This window comes from Cibotium barometz, chromosome 21, assembly GCF_041138505.1.
Source record: "Cibotium barometz isolate CiBa-2024 chromosome 21, ASM4113850v1, whole genome shotgun sequence".
NCBI classification, from domain to species: domain Eukaryota; kingdom Viridiplantae; phylum Streptophyta; class Polypodiopsida; order Cyatheales; family Cibotiaceae; genus Cibotium; species Cibotium barometz.
This window is the reverse complement of record NC_141066.1, coordinates 39,283,297-39,300,707: the sequence shown is the minus strand read 5'-3', so window position 1 is coordinate 39,300,707 and position 17,411 is coordinate 39,283,297. Positions and strand designations below refer to the sequence as shown.

General features: G+C 39.6%; 1 protein-coding gene across 1 annotated transcript in view; it reads left to right on the top strand.

Moving 5' to 3' along the window:
• The first annotated feature begins 15,476 nt into the window (after positions 1 to 15,476).
• LOC147627168 (V-type proton ATPase subunit d2) overlaps positions 15,477 to 17,411 on the top strand; it is a 55,135-nt gene continuing 53,200 nt past the window's right edge. The window contains exon 1 of the mRNA XM_086815791.1: positions 15,477 to 15,767. Within this exon, the coding sequence (XP_086671917.1) occupies positions 15,587 to 15,767 (181 nt within the window). The 5' untranslated portion in view covers positions 15,477 to 15,586. The remainder of the gene's footprint in view (positions 15,768 to 17,411) is intronic.

The window sequence follows — 17,411 nt, the reverse complement described above, 5'->3', positions numbered from 1 at the left end:
TAGGTCAACATCCTAACATCTCAAAAGGGAGAAGTTTGTTGAAATTAGAGCAATGTGATGAGCTATGGTGGATCAAATGCTAGAATCAACATCATTAACAAAGCGATTAGCAAATAATTAAGATGTGATTTAGTGAGTAATTAACAAATAGCTTAATGTAGGCATGGATAATCAAAAACCAGCAAATTCTCATTAGGCCAATGCCTCAATTTATAGTGTTTACATCCAAGCATCAAATCCCATTGATTTCTCCTTGATTCACTCCACCTCTTTTGCTTGATTCTCTCCATCTCTTCACTTTTTCGAGAATATCTCCACACTTCCTAAATCTTCTCATGCTACCCTTTATTCTCTCCCAGTAGATTCTTCTCACCTTTTCACAAGTTCTCTCACATTTACAGATTCTCTTTTACAGCCTCTAACCAAGGGCTTGTTCCCGCACACACTCTATTCACTTGTATATTTCAACACCTCCCCTCAAGTGAATACTCCTAGCACACCTAAACCCTATACCAAGTTTCCCTCTTACTTGATAGTCCGCGAGACCAGTGTCTAGCACACCTCCCCTCAAGTTAACTTAGCACACCTGGACCCTATATCAAGTTTCTCTCTTACTTGATAGCCCGCAACCAGTGCCTCAAGTCCCTAAACTCATAGTCCTTGACACTCTCTCTCTCTATGTGTCCAAGGCTTACTACTACAAGTGCCCGCGACCTTGACTAAAGTGCTCACACATACATCTACCACATGGCCTACATCATCGGTGGCTCAGAGGTGGTTTTACTTTGTTGGGGCAGGTTACATTGGGTTGTGGGGTCTCTCTCTCTCTCTCTCTCTCTCTCTCTCTCTCTCAGAAAAGATGATCCGACTCCACTTCCTTTGGAGCCTCCATGAAGTTTGCCGATGTCATTCCTTCTCCACTGGGTTTGCTGTAGCAGTCTCTTGCCATGTGTCATGGCTTTCCCCACAGTTGTGGCAAGTGAAGGTCCTTCCTCCTACTCTACCTCTTCCTTGTCCTCGTCCTCGAGAGAATCCTCCTCAGGTGAAGAATGCTTTTTCTTCTTGCTATTGAGTTGAGCCATTTCTTCTCTTTGCCTCTGCTCTCTTGCTCTAGTAGAGCTCCTTCTATCTCGTGTAGCTTCAATTCAGGTACATTCTTTAGTGTTGCTACAATGTTTTCATATTCACCTTTGTCCACACTCTTCAGAAGCATTGTTAGTGGTCTAATTCCTCTTAGCCTTGGGGGTTTTCAAGCATGCTCTACAAGCTAGTGAAGTAAGAATTCAATTTGATCAAGTCTACAGTGAGATCCAAGCTCTTCATCAAATCTGCAGGGGGTGACTTTGGTAAAACAGAGATTAAGCATTCAATGTTTGGTCAAATCTTGTGTTTCTTGGCTTAATCCTCTACTAGACTCATTGCTATTTGATGGATTTGAAAGCATTTGAGCTCATTTGAAGTCTAAGGCCCCAGATCTGGACTCCCCGCATACTCTGTTTTTTGCACACAAAATAATGGATTAATTTGTTGATTAGTGATTAATCAGTGTTAATCACTATATTTTGGTGCAATTGAGGGTTCAAATTAACCATTAGGTATCTGATACACATCCCTATAACTTCAGATTGCAATTCGGAGTTGGTTTGATACTCCAACCATTCTGTACAAATTGGTTACCCTTGATTTAATGTAATTTCTGGTGATTTATGCTGATAAATTTTTTGTAATCTCTTAAACACCAGATTGAGTTGTAAAAGGGTAGACACTACCCTTGAATCTTAAAATTGGATCAAGAGGTAAGACCCCCTTCACATCATCATGAGTACAGTACAAGAAATAGCCAAATTTAATGGGGAGCAGTTTTACACATGACAGACAAAAACCATGTATTTGCTCATGAGAAAAAATCTGGGGGGGCTAGTTGAGGGAAGAGATGAATGCCCAGAGGTGAGAGGGGAAAATGAGTGGAAGAGCAGGAATGAAAAAGCATTGGGACTTATTGCACTTAGTTTAAATGATGAAATCATTCATCACATCACAGGGATACAATGGGCAAAAGATGCATGGGATGAACTCAATAAATTATTTGGCACACAAGCTAAAAATTCAAATCCGTTAATGCAATTCTGCAAATTGGATATGAAGGAAAGTGAACCTTTAATCACACACTTGAATAGATATAAAAGCATTAAGCAACAGTTGTTGGCAGCAGCTATTAGCAAAAAGGTATTTGATTGGATGAAGACAAGATCTGCAACTTTCTCAGAAAGCCTGCACTGGAAAAAAACGTGATTTCTTCTTGATGCGCCGGCGGTTTGCGCTTGTGATTGGCTTGGCTAGAGCTCCTATGGGTTGGCTATGTATGGCTAGAAGCAATGGAGCTAATTTTATGTGTGCAAGGAGAGGGAGCTCCTCCCGACTGGCTGGGGGTACTGAGAATAGTTGAAAAAAGAGGAAAAAAATATAATTAGCTACTAATCCTAATTAGCAAAATGATTAGCAAAATAATGGGCTCACAAATTGATGGATTCTAGGCATGGCTCTGATACCATGTTGAAATTAGAGCAATGTGATGAGCTATGGTGGATCAAATGCTAGAATCAACATCATTAACAAAGTGATTAGAAAATAATCAAGATGTGATTAGTGAGTAATTAACAAATAGCTTAATGTAGGCATGGATAATTAAGATGTGATTAGTAAATAATTGAGATATGATTAGTGAGTAATTAACAAATAGCTTAATGTAGGCATGGATAATCAAAATCCAGTAAATTCTCATTAGGCCAATGCCTCAATTTATAGTGTTTACATCCAAGCATCAAATCCCACTGATTTCTCCTTGATTCACTCCACCTCTTTTGCTTGATTCTCTCCACCTCTTCACTTTTTCAAGAATATCTCCACACTTCCTAAATCTTCTCATGCTACCCTTTATTCTCTCCCAGTAGATTCTTCTCACCTTTTCACAGGTTCTCTCACATTTACAGATTCTCTTTTACAGCCTCTAACCAAGGGCTTGTTCCCGCACACACCCTATTCACTTGTATATTTCAACAAAGTTCACCATGGAAGCTTGGGAATAAGCTCCAAGAATACAAGATGTCATACATCATAAAAGGTATTAAAAGGGTATGAAAGGTACAATATCCTAGAGCTGGTGCCTTTTTATAGTCCCAAGGCTCCATATGCCCTGCACAACATATGTGCAAAATGTCCCTAAGCCCCCATGTGTCTAGGCCCATTCCCCATATGTATGTACATACTAAAATCCCTTCATTATTACAAACCATCCCCTCTTATAATGATTTTGGCCCCTCGCAAACAATCGAAGGTTGGTCATGCACGAAAAAAATACAGGCTATATACAAAGAGCCAAATACATGACCAAGTGTCACCCCATCGCAAAGCACTAATACCAATGCATGAATCTCATAACCCCCAGGGTCAAATGGAAAAGATAAAGGACTCCTGTCGATGATGAGGCTAGTCGGGTATCCTCTAGGGTCAAATGGAAAAGATACAAATGTCACCCCCCCGAAGATAAATTAATCCATACAACCGCATCCTCATAGATAAAAGAGAAATCCAAGCCATGTAGACTCTAAAGCAATGGCCCTCAAACCACTTGGATTGAATAGAAAATGTATAGAGTCAATGTTGATGACATGGTTGGTCAATCCTCCTTGGTCAAATGGATAGATATGGTGCACATCACAGACCTCTAATGTCGATGTAGTAGCTCCTGGGTCATAGGTAAAACTTGTAAGTACATCCTCATGACCATAATGCAAATCCAGCATTTGTGGTGTCCACTGAATGTAACCATCACACATGGTTGAAATGTGGAATAGTCCTGGCACAAAAGAATTATCGTGTAGGCCAAGACAAAGGTGTGTCGCATCTCAGTGTCGTGCCACATAATCATCCATCATACATCATCTCAAGTGGCATATAATGCACCCAAAGATGAATATCTCAGCTCCAACTATCATAGGATCATGTAGACACTCGTGGAAGCCAAATGAACTCATCTCGAGGTCGGTCTCATGTAAAATCAAATGGGAACCCATGTCATCATCATCCCACATAGCTCCACTCGAAAATTCAACAGCATGATCCACTACATCTATATGTGCATGAATGTAATCCAACCCATGAACTATATCCTCATGTGCAAGACCCTCTATGTGTGTATGATCATCCAAGATATCAATATAATCATTAGCATCATCATAGTCATCACTGAAAAATGAAGAGGTGTCCTCACATGAAAGATAAATGGTATCATCTCCTAAATCATCATCTATGGCATCCCCAAGGCCTCTAAGGTCATCCTTATAAACATGGTCTATCTACATCAAAATGATGCCCCTATGTGATCTAAATCCCATGATAAATATATCTCTAATAGTATAGGATCTAAGGAGATGTCTAGATCAAATGCAAATCTCTCAAGATCTTTACCATACGATCTACTATGGATATGATCATCATCCCTTAAATCATTGATCATGTCATCCTCATAATCTCTAAAATCATCATCATGATCATGGTATGTATCCATCAATGGAATCCATGTATAACCTATATCCAAAGATAGGTCAATCTCTCTAATCACTGGATCTAGGAAAATACCCAAATAAAAAACAAAGCTCTCTAGATCCATATGCACAATCCTACCTCTCCTACGAGGTTTAATCTGAGAAAAATCATCACTACTCTCATGCACTATCCCTGGCTGCTCAAATACAAGAACTCTATCCACACGAACACTGCCAAGAATGCTATGAATGCTAGGAGTAGTGGTGGTCATATCAGCGATATCTCCACAAATAGAAATCTTAGAAGAATTGCTGATGCATCTAACACTAAGAACTCAGGTCTATGCTCATAGGTGTCTCTGTCACTCGTATGTAGAGTATCACCATCCTCAAGTGTGCTAATGGATACACCCATCCCAAATGTGCTAATGGATGCATCACTAATCAAATGCACGCTATGCTCTAGAATGTCACCCCATGATCAACTAGAGTATCCTCACGATCCATAGGAAAGATGATAGGCATAGAAGTGTCGATGCTTGGTATGCTCACTGTCATCTCTGCCCACATGATCCAGCTCACACACATCACTATCACAATCATCATCATGAGCATTTGTGTCATGTGTATCATATGCATGTATATCACTCTATGATCATGTGCAGGTGTGTGCAATACATTATGTGTGTGTGTGTGTTCAATACATTATGTGTGTGTGTGTGTGTGTGTGCAATACATCATCATACTCATCATCTCCATCATAATACAATGAATGAGTTGGTGTAAGTAAATGAGAATCAATGATATGATGGCTAGTTGATGTCGTGGTGGGGGTAGGTCATAGAAGCTATTAAGGCCCATGCGAACACCACTATAATAGTGGCGAAAGTGTAAGAAAACTGGAAGAATGTCCTTCAAGGATTCGATACTATCATGACAAGACTCCATGAATGCTCCCCATGAATGACTAACAATATCATCATCACACATATAATAATGAGTCCCATCACGAACATCATCATCATCCTCGGTGGAATGATATGGATCAAACCCATACTTCCATGCATGCCACTTCTCCCAAAAGTGTTGGTATGTGCAAAGGGTCCAAAATTGACCAATGAAACCCAAGTAGGTACCATAGCTCCTCATCTAATCCCATACAAAGGAATTTAAAGATGCATGCATGTACATAGCCCTGTGCTCATCAGAACAGCGTGATAATGCTGCCTAATCATCCGAGCTAAACATCTAATAAATCTTGATATGCATATAACTTGCTTGCATGGCATACATACACAATGTTGCATCTCGGTGCCATACGAACATCCAAAATGCTCAAAGTATGAGGCGTATGTGAACAAACACCAATAAGGCCTAAGGTGTGTACATGAACTCACAAAATCTCCCAAATGTGTGACACAAGCCCAAAATGTGCTAACGTGCATGATCAAGGCTATAAAAGTGCAAATAATGTGAGAAAATGCTAGCAATACCAAAATGTGTGTGAATCAAGGCTAGCAATGCACAAAATGCACATCGTGTAAACAAGCCCAAATAAAACTTAAGGTGTGTAAACAAAACCCATGAAACTCTAATGCACGTGAACATGCCCATCAAAGCATGAATAGTGTGAAAAGGGCCCACAATGTGCTATGCATGTGAACAAGGCCAAATAATATGTAAACGTGTGTGACACACCTTGCACATATGAATAAACCCCAAGGTATGCCAATGCACATGAACACGTGCATGATCCCACCTCAAGAAATGCTCAAAAGTGAATGAATAATCCCCAACAATCATCCCAAAGGTCCAAATATGTGTGAAAAGATAAAGGTTGGACAATTCATGGATGGCCAAAAGGTAATTGTGAGAACCTGAATGAGAATGGGTAAATGGTCAAAAATGTGAATAGACCCAAGTGTGAAAGAAGTAAAGATTAAAGCTCAAAAGAAAAACTTCTCCTCTCTTCTTTTTTCCCTCACACTTGCGGGCCATTCCTCCTTTTGCTTTCTTCACACCCTCACAGCCAACTCCTAAGAGCTTAGAGAGCTCAATGATGGTGGCTCATTCTTGTTTTTACTCTGTTTGTTGAGCCTTAAAGGTGATGAAGCTCCTTTTTGTTGTAGTTTTAAAAATTAAAATAAAAATAAAATAAAACTATTGCTACTGTTGTCTCAGCATTTCAAAAAGAACATCTCTACAAGCTGGCTTGTAAGGTTGAGTTATGCACACTAACGATGTTAGTCCCCACTGTATGAGCTACACAAACCAAGCCTCATATGAAATTGTGGTGCCCAGTTGAAACGCTAAAGCACTAAATGTTGAATGCGGCACTGAACGGAAAATCGCCCAAGATGATCTCCGACGGAATTGCCCAGTCCAGAACAAGATGATCTGTCGGAATTACCTAGTCCAGGACAAGATGATCGGAGGTGCCTAATCACTTTGCTTCTCCCAACCGAGCTCAAAACCTTATGTTGTAGCTTGTGGTGGGCAAAGAGAGTTGAAACTATGCTTGGACGTCTGTAGTGCAACATTTACTATCCTTGAATGTTGCAGCTTTGGTGAGCCTAACGGCAAGTCCCACAGTACCTGGACTCCTTAGGGAGTTCTTGGTCGCTGTCGTGCCCAACCTTTAGGTCTTTCGGGATCATGCTTTAAGGAAGTAGCGAAACTGTCCTCACGACCGAGACAACGAAGCTAATGACAAAAGCGTTTCTCTGCTCGAGTCTCAAAGATGAGCATGCTCGTCTCTGACCCCGGCTCAAAAAACAAAAAAAATGCTACAGCTTATGGCGGTGGAAACTACAGCTACAGCTTTGAAAAATGCCTTGAACGCCTGCAGATTCCCTCACTCCTCTATTACGTGGTGTAGAAATAGCCTAGGTACATTACAATAGTAATTTGTGAGAGATGCGTGTTATATAATAGTAATCTGCAAGATAGTGTTAAGCTCAATGATGCGTTTAAGCGACAAAGTTAATCTTGATGTCGACGTTGATCATCTCTCTGAGAGCTATAGAGCTCGATGATAAGCTTTGATTCTTTACCGTGTGCCCAGACAGATGCTAATGGTTTTTGTTTTGCACACCGAACATGCAATCCATTGTTGTTTAATGATCAGACCACCATCTTCTATGGACCTTGAATGTTGTTATATTAACAGCTCGGAGACAAGCGCAAGAAGTGATAGCCATAAAGATCCCTAGGCACCACTATCCCTCAATTTAAGTCAATTTAATGGTTGTTTGAACAGTAGTAGAAGATAGGATCCTCTTAGCTCTTTTGTAGGCTTTTCTCTCAGCCTGCGTAAAGCCCTCGCATTTCCGATGATGTTGTTCTTGTACTTCCTCTTAAACTCTTACACCAAGATTTGTTCCAAAATTGCACTAAGAACTGCATAAGAATGAACTTTTGCAACAGATTTAAACTCTTCACACTTCTTTACCAAGTTGCATAGGAAATCTTCACTCTGCTCTGTTTCTTGACAACCTTTCTTTGCACAGCACTGGTTCTTTGCAGAAAATTAACCAAGAACATCAAAAGATTGAAAGATTGGTTAGGAACACTCACTATTGTCCATTCTTCTAAAGTTTTGATTTTTGCATTGTGTCTTTGCATTCTCTTGACAAATTTACACTCTACTCTGTTTCTTGACAACCTTTCTTTGCATAGCATTGGTTCTTTGTAGAAAATTAACCAAGAACAGCAAAAGATTGAAAGATTGGTTAGGCTCACTCACTATTGTCCATTCTTCTAAAGTTTTGATTTCTGAATTGTGTCTTTGCATTCTCTCGACAAATCTACACAATTTTCAATACTTTTCTTTGTTTCACAAATCTACACAATTTTCAATACTTTTCTTTGTTTCACACAAAATCTTTGAAAAATTGTGCACAACAACCTTTGAAAACTATGAACTGCTCCCAAAACTCTACATAGGAGCCTAAAATTTTCACACCAGAATTCTACACAAAATCTCTTGATGAAATTCACTAGACTACACAATAATTTTGCATAAATCTACAATAGCAAACAATGAAATCTACACATTGAACTGCTCATATTTGTTGCAAAACTTGTATAAAATCTTTAATCTACACTAGTTCTTGTCAGGAATAGCACCAAAGTCTACATAGCAATCTTCAATGTCTTTCAAAACTGCCAAGATTCCCTAGAAACTAGGCAAATTTAGAAGAAAACTAAGGCTTATGAATAGATTTGATTATTGGAAGCACTGATCTAAATGATTTAGCAGAAAAATTCTAAGAAAAACACTCTCAAAATGATTGAAAACCTTAATTCAAAAGTCTACTACACAACCTTCAATGTCTTCCAAAATTGCCAAGATTTTCTAAACACTAAGCAAATCTAGAAGAAAACTAAGGCTTATGAATAGATTTGATGATTGGATTTAGCAGGAAAATTCAAAGAAAAACACTCTGAAAATGATTGAAAACCTTAATTCAAAAATCAACTTTTTTTCAAGAAAGCAACATCAAGAAGATCAAGAAATTCAAGAAATCAAATAGTAAAGTGAATTAGGGTTCTAAAGATAGTGATTAATACAAATTTAAAAATGATCAACACAAACTTTTTTGCTAATCTTCTCAAATCAAGAAATTAGCAAGTTTGAAAATTGTGTAAAAGTCAATTCCAAAAATGATTGACACTCATGATCAAGAAAATGCATTCTGAAAAATTAGATTAATAATAATCTAAAAATGATTATTAGTAATCATGATCAAGAAAATGCATTCTGAAAGTTGAATTAAGAATAATTTGAAAATGATTCATCTCCTAATCAAAACATCAAGATCTAAGCCAAGAGCTCTAATACCATTGCAAGATAGTGGCCCACTCAATACTTGGTGTAGATAACAAGGGTGTAGGTCACCATCCTAACATCTCAAAAGGGAGAAGCCATGGAAGCTTGGGAATAAGCTCCAAGAAGACAAGATGTCATATCATCATAAAAGGTATCAAAAGAGTATGAAAGGTACAATATCCTAGGGCTAGTGCCTTTTTATAGTCCTAAGGCTCCATATGCCTTGCATAACATATGTGCAAAATGTCCCTAAGCCCCCATGTGCCTAGGCCCATTCCCCATATATATGTGCACACTAAAACCCCTTCATTAGAACCAGATTCAGGCTAAGCAAGTGGAGCGGCACTTTCCAAACAAAGAGACAAATAAAAGAGGTGCACCACCACTTTATTGAAGACACCGAAATCATCTAAAAATACCTGCATAAATGTGATTAGGTGGGTATTCATAAAATATTTCTTGCACCATCCTTTGAAATGCTTAGTAACATTGGGTATATCCTTGAAATTTCTTCCATTTTTAGAACAATGAAGACTACTGGTCTCAGTTCACTATCTGTATGTCTACACTGTGGATCAAGCCAAGGGGCTTTACTTTACACTCGTCTGCTATCACTGAAGTAAGAGAAGGATCAGATCCATCTCCATGATTCCCAGTTACTTGTGGGTGTCATCTGAAAGGATATTCAGTCTAGATCTACCATCCAAGGCTACTCCTTTGATGGTTCTTCCATGCAGCTACATTGTGACCTCTAGAACCACTACATCCGATTATACCTTGAAAGTTGTGCTATCCTATGTGACTTCATTATTCTTTTTCTTTTTGGGGTTTACCATAGCAATTTGCTTTGTATCCATTGACTTTTGGATCAATTATGTTTGCTAATTTGGTACAAGGCACAACAAAAATATCCAGTGTCATGTTCAACTTCATATTTTTTAGATCTTATGTTAATGTCTAGCTAGTCCTCCACACTCCATCCTCATATGTTCCATCTTCACTGAGCTCTATGGCTTTGCCATCCTCATCAATCGTTATCATTGCCAATTCTTTCTAAGCTCTTTATCCTCACTAGCCTACTCGTCGCTAACCATAATTGGTGTTCTCCGAGCTCATCGGCTCTACCACCATCATAGGTGCTCTCTGGCCTCACCAATTTTTCCACCATCACAAGTGCTCTCTAACCTCATTGACCCCCATGATTGTAGTTGCTCTCTAAGCTCTCTGACCTCATTGAATGATGCTACCATCGCCGATGCTCTCTACACTCTCCAACCTCATCGGCGCTAGTGCTCTACAAGATCCCTAACCTCATCGCTTACTATCGTTGATGCTCTTCGAGCACTCCATCTCTCGCCTTTGTTGTCACCACTGGTGCCCTCAGACTTCCCTCAAACTTCTTTGACTACTAAGTCCAACCACCGATGGTCATGTGCACTCACAACGTGCATGGCCAGGCTACTCATGGCTCACATATCTCCCTCCCTTTCCCATAGTGCACAAACAGTGTGTGTATTGTAAAGAGGACTCCACCCCTGAACTAGGAGGAATTGGATAAGATTATGAAGAATGAATATGTTGGGGATCTTATCTTGTATGTTTTATAATGAGTTGTTAGCGTAGTGGGATGTGAGCAAAAGAGTGTAACCTGAATAGTGCACAGTGTGTGTATTGTGAAGAGGACTCCACCCCTGAACTAGGGGGAATTGGATAAGCTTATGAAGAATGAATATGTTGGGGATCTTATCTTGGATGTTTTATAATTAGTTGTTAGAGTAGTGTGGTGTGAGCAAAAGAGTGTGGCCAACTTAAAGCGCACAGCGGTGTTAGGTAGAAGGCTTGCAAGTCTTGGTGGTGAGTGAGACTAGTCCTTGTTTGGTAGGTATATTTCCCCAAGAGAACCCTAACTCCCTCTTCCTCTTCCTTTTGAACTATGGTTCAGGCTTTTCATACTCCTTGCACCAATACTAGCTCCTTTAACATCTCTTCGACTAGTATCAACCAAATTTGCTTCTTCATTACCCTTAGAAGTATCCTATAATTGCTTTGCAAGAGGAGGTCTACCTGTGTTGAATCTTAATTGTGACCATTTCACATTATACTCTTTCCAATAATAAAAAATAGCACTAACAAGGTTAAACCATTCATGGCCATTTGACAGTGGGAGCTATCCATAATGGTGAGAGTTAATCACTCTACGTACATCCTGACCATCGCTATGAGTGAGCCAAGGCCAGTAGAGTCATCTACAAAAATTTAAAATTTGGCAATCATAATGGGACTTATGTATTGGTCGAGGCCCTTTTTGGTTAATGTCAGTGTGCTAAATGAGCTCTCCAACAGACCCACCATCACCATCTCTACCATCATCAGTGTGCTCTCTCACCTCACTGGCTCTGCTACCATCATCAGTGTGCTCTCTAACCTCACTGGCTCCGCTACCATCATCGATGTGCTCTTTGACCTCACTGGCCCTCTGCCATCACTGGTGCTCTCTTTGAGCTCTCCAACCTCATCGATCACCCGCCATCATTGGTGCTCTCCAAGCTCTCCGACCTTATTGATCACCGCCATCATTGGTGCTCTCTGACCTCACCAACTGTGATGTCGCCTTCGCCATCGCTAGTGCTCTCCAAGATCCCCAACCTCATTGCCCCACCACCGTTCTTCAATGCTCTCCAAGCTCTCTATCCCTTGCCTTTGTCCTCCCTTTGTCACATAACCACCAATGCCCTCAAACTTCTCCAACTACCAAGTTTAGTGATGGCCGTGTGCTCATGACATGCACCACCCCGAGCTAGGCTATCTTCCCCTCCCTTTCCTAAGGTGAGGGGAGATCCTTGTTGAGCACAATCTCCCCTTCCCTGATGAGCTCTAGATGATAAGATCTTTGTTGTAATAGATATCATATTACAAACCCATGAAACTCTAATGCATGTGAACATGGTTTCTAGATCCCACTTGATGTATCGAAATTGACTACTGCAATTATCAGTTGGCTTCCTACCCTTTTTCTTTTTCTTCCTACCCTGCTTTTAAGACTCTGCTCTCTAGAGTTGGAAGCCAACTCGGATTGGAGAGGAATCTTTATCTTCATCAAAATCATAGGAATAAGTATCAAACGAATCAGAATCAAAATCAAAATCATAGGAATAAGTATCAAACGAATCAAAATCATAGGAATAAGTATCAAACGAATCAAAATCAAAATCTGAAGAGTCATGCTACCTCTTCTTCTTTTGAATCAACAGATACATCCAAGATCTGTTTTGAATGGATTGCAAACAACCATGACCTACTCAAAGGTTTTACGTTTTGCAGAGGCCCTAAACAAACCATTCTGCTAATAGATAACCACTTGGCCGAAAATTGACATCCATACAATTTTTAATTGTTTGGAATTTTGTAGTATATTCCTCAAATGCCTTTGCTTCTATAGACTGGTTCTTTAACAAGTTACACTGACGTTTTGTCTGTCTAGAACCTATCCAAAATAGCTAGCTTTAGAGCATCAAATGTGGCAAAACAAGCAAGTCCATATTGAGCATACTTCATGGTGGCAGTACCTTTGAGTGTGGGAGGGAACTGTTCCAACCTCACCCGATCTATCACCATGTAATTTGCATGACATGCTATTTGAAATTGTTGCAATGTGAGTAATCAGATCCTCATGTTGCTTCCTCTTGAGTTTAGAAATTTGACCTTGAAGGAGGGTTGAGTAGGAGGCATATTCACCATAGTAGATCCCATGTGAACAACATAGGAACACTTGTGGAAGTAGGCATTAGTCTAGGTGCATCCCCTCCGCCTCCTGAGAGCAACGATGTGGTGGTGGTGAACGAAGTCATCTAGAGAGGAACCAAATTTGCCGCAGTAGAGTTCTTTTGCAGATGTAGCTTGTTCACAAGATAGGTAAATTTTCATGGGTGACTACCTTTGAATGCTGGGAACGCCTTGCTGGTCGATCAACCTATTCTTGAAATCCGATCAACCTATATTTCATGAAAGGACCTAATTAGACCAACGACCCATCTCGGCAACAACAAGGTAGGGTTCATTTATTGGTCATATTCGCACTTGTCCTAGAGGGTTTTCAAATCATCCGATTCCTATTTTGTATCTAGATTAAAAGACACATGCATCCCACTTAAAAGACAAAGGAACATCCAAAAATCATCAAACCACATAGGGCAGGGAATCACACTAAGATCAGACTTTTGATAATAACCCAACCCATTGGAAAAAATTAAAAGTTTCAAATTCTATGTGATCTACACCCCAATGACTAGCTAATTGAACAATGGACAAATGTGTGGGCACATGTGTAAGGCAATTATCGATCTAATGCATAGGTATTGACAAACAAACCCAAATTTAGATAGGAGTCATAGTTACATTAGTATAATACAACATTCTCTAACTCAATAAAACCTTGGACATTGCTCGTTTGGCTAGGAGAGGCAATCCCTCCACCAATGACAAATCCATGACAAAGCTCGATTAGTCTAAAAACAAAAAACAGAGCACAACAGAATATTGACGAGAGCAATAAGATAGTAGAAAAAGTGTCGACAGTGGATAACCAACTAGGGATGATTAATATAATATATTAATCAAACAATAAACAAACAAACATATAAATCAATCAATATACTATAGAAAGTGAAAACAACATTCCATTGACAAATGAACATTTGTATATCTCTATATTGATCTACTTGCGCTTACAAGAATATATCCATGTGATACAACACAATATTGTTTATTCGGTTACAATGGTTGATATTTAAAACTAGAATGGAATACTACAACTAAGGTAGAAACTGAAATGAATGCTAAGGGTAATATCCCAAGCTAACATGCATATATAATAGGTTACCCCAAGAAATGTCAAGCTCGATCAAATTTTTTGTCTTTGATACAATCGAATTTGGATAGTGCTTACAATTGTATGTATAGAACAACATACCAAGTCATTCCAATAAAAAGGATCGATCGTTCTTTTAAAGAGGGGGAGAAATCTTGTGTGTTTACTTATCTCTCCAAAATCTAAGCTAGTCCACATTGGAAAATGTAAAAAGTTATCATCCATATATTTGGGCCTTGGGACGACGTCAAAATTAGTCAAAGATGTGACATATAAGCTAGACTTACCTTAAGACTATCATATTCATATAGTATTTCATGTTAGCCGATTGAAGCAATATCTCCATGATGGTGATAACTTAGTTGATGGTTTAATGTTTTTGTACGAGTATGATTAGGTTGTTCTTGGACTAGAGTAAATCTTGGAACGAAGAGAGAAATGTTTAGGTTGTTCATGGACTAGAGCAAATCTTGGAACGAAGAGAGAAATGATTAGGTTGTTCATGGACTAGAGCAAATCTTGCGACGAAGAGAGAAACGATTAGGTTGTTCATGGACTAGAGCAAATCTTGGGACGAAGAGAGAAATGATTAGGTTGTTCATGGACTAGAGCAAATCTTGGAACGAAAAGAGTAAAAGATGGTTAATCATACTCTTTGTGAGTCCCTTGTAGTCTAGAAAGGACATCCCTTGTTAGATGCAAGGGGATGAGAATGTTACAACTCCGAGAAGAGGCGCTAGAAAACATGTACACGGTGACATATGATTGCACATTGTTGCTTAGCATATTAAACATGAATGCTTGTTCATGATAGAGAGGCTCTTGAGTGATAGTTAGGTGATGCCTATGGACTCAACATGAGTCTAGATAAGAACATGCATCTGAGTAAGGTGTGCCATCTTTCTCGTCCACATTGTTGCCACCCATAGCATTGACGTACGTCCCTTAGGTTGTTCACCTATATATCATGCATTAAGTACATTTCCTCCACTCATCCATCATTTATGGGCAATCTTTCCATCTAGTATGTGTGAACGCCCTTAGGGTCATTTACACAACATGATAGGTGTGAGTGAGCAAGATGTGCTCCAAGTTGGACATAACATGACATTACTCAGTTGGATGTTGACTCCAGCCCATTAAGCATGGGGCATGAGGCATGGGATGCACCAATGATGTTCGTTGTGGGGGGTATGAGGTGTGTAGCACTTTGCTTAGGATGACCAATCACGATCTACCACGTTAGAGCACTTAAATTAAGAGGAGCCTCTTACCATTTAGATGATTGTCGCGCTGTAATCTTCATTAACGTGGTCGTGAGATCGGCTCTCTCTGTTAGAAACCATGTATGGGTTTGAGGCCTTAACCTTCAACATCCACGGTGGGTATTTGGAGGCAATCGTGCGCGGGCACCGGGGAGGCCTTCTCACGGCCGTTGATTACAACAACCTCTGCCAATGCGAGACGCTGGACGACATCAAGATGCACCTCTCCGCTACTGATTACGGCCCTTATCTCCAGAACGGTAACGCCCATCATGCTATTCTTTTGATCCCCCCAAAAACATAATGTTGTGCAGTAGGTCAAAATCTCCATTTATTATGTGTTGATTTTGGAGAGAGAGAGAGAGAGAGAATTTGTTGTATCTCATTTAAGTCAGATGAAAATTCTCACAAGTCTCATCCACTTTGCCTATTATTCTTCCAAATTTGTGGGAGGGTAATGAGCCAGACCTTTTTCAAAGCCTTTTCATAGAGCAGATCGATTTTGGGTATTCATCAACTTTTGTTCATTCAACCTCTTAGAATCAACAAAGTAGCAAATCAGCATCTTAGGGTGTTTACACTCCAAGGGGGAAGACGGGGCCAGAAATAAAATGATTGGATCCTTTGACCTGGGGGGAGGTTTATACACTAGTAAGCTGGAAAATCTGACTGGAGTCCAATATAAGGTGTGGTGTCACAGATTTACCCCCAGTTTTGGGGTGCCAGCCACCAAGCGTGGCGGATGGGAGGGTGGTATGCAGCATAGTTGCCAAGCGTTTCATTAAACACATTTCATAAACGTTTCATACTTTTCTCTTACGTTTCATAAGGGAGGGTACAAGGTCCAAAAAAACTAGAATATTGATTATATATATTGCTGTACAGGGTAAACAAAATGTAGAACATTCAAAAACTTCATGAAATGCACTTAAAAACATGCATAGATGTGGGGTAGTGAGTCCTAAGTCTTAACTCTTGTGTGTGAGTCCTGACTCCTGACAGGGCCAGGCAACATGCAGCCTGCTACATGGTACATGATACATCATTCATGATTCAAACTTCAAAGTTCAACTTTTTAGACATAGTACCTGGAAAGTTAAACCTTTTACCATGGACATGTCGCAGCAATGATCAATCATCAGACCGAGACAAGATTCTGAATGAAAAATCCTTGCCTGATACAAAAACACGTTTCATATGTTTGAGTGTTTCATTGCAATTATGGTCTGCAGATCAGGAAATTCGTGACAATAGGGACGGTAGCATCACTTTGAAGAATTTACTGAAAAAAGCTTGAAGATAGATGTCATGCGAGTGCTTATGAAGGTCTGGCTCAGAATTGGTGTCCTGAACAAATGGATCAGTTATCATGGATGGACTACTATTGTCTCCACGTTTTTATCCTGCCTCCCGTCCTCGTCTTCAACACTACCTCACCAAGCTCAATTTGCACTCGTTTTGGCCACACATGTGTGGATGATGGGTAGATGAAAATTGAATCTTGCTACCCATGTTCTCGAATAGTGTCTCCAAAATAAACTCATTGTGAGAGATCTCGATCTTCAACAATAGACGTGGGCAACCCATGATGCTTAAATACTTGAGACATAAATAATTGAACATGTGCTTAGCCTTTGTAGGTTTTGTAATCGGTGTGAAATGAGCCTGCTTACTTAACCGGCCTACAACCGTTTGGATAGTGTCTTTCTTGTAAGGGGGTCTTAAGAAAATTCATAACCATGCTGAAAAGTAAACTGGGCATTGTAGTCATAGCAGCCAGGTACGGGACGGGACGTATAATACGGCAAAGTATAATACGTGTATAATACGTCGTTTTTATCAAGCCAAAATAAAAAATGCCATTTTTTTAATAATTAAAAATGTGTATATATATATATATATAT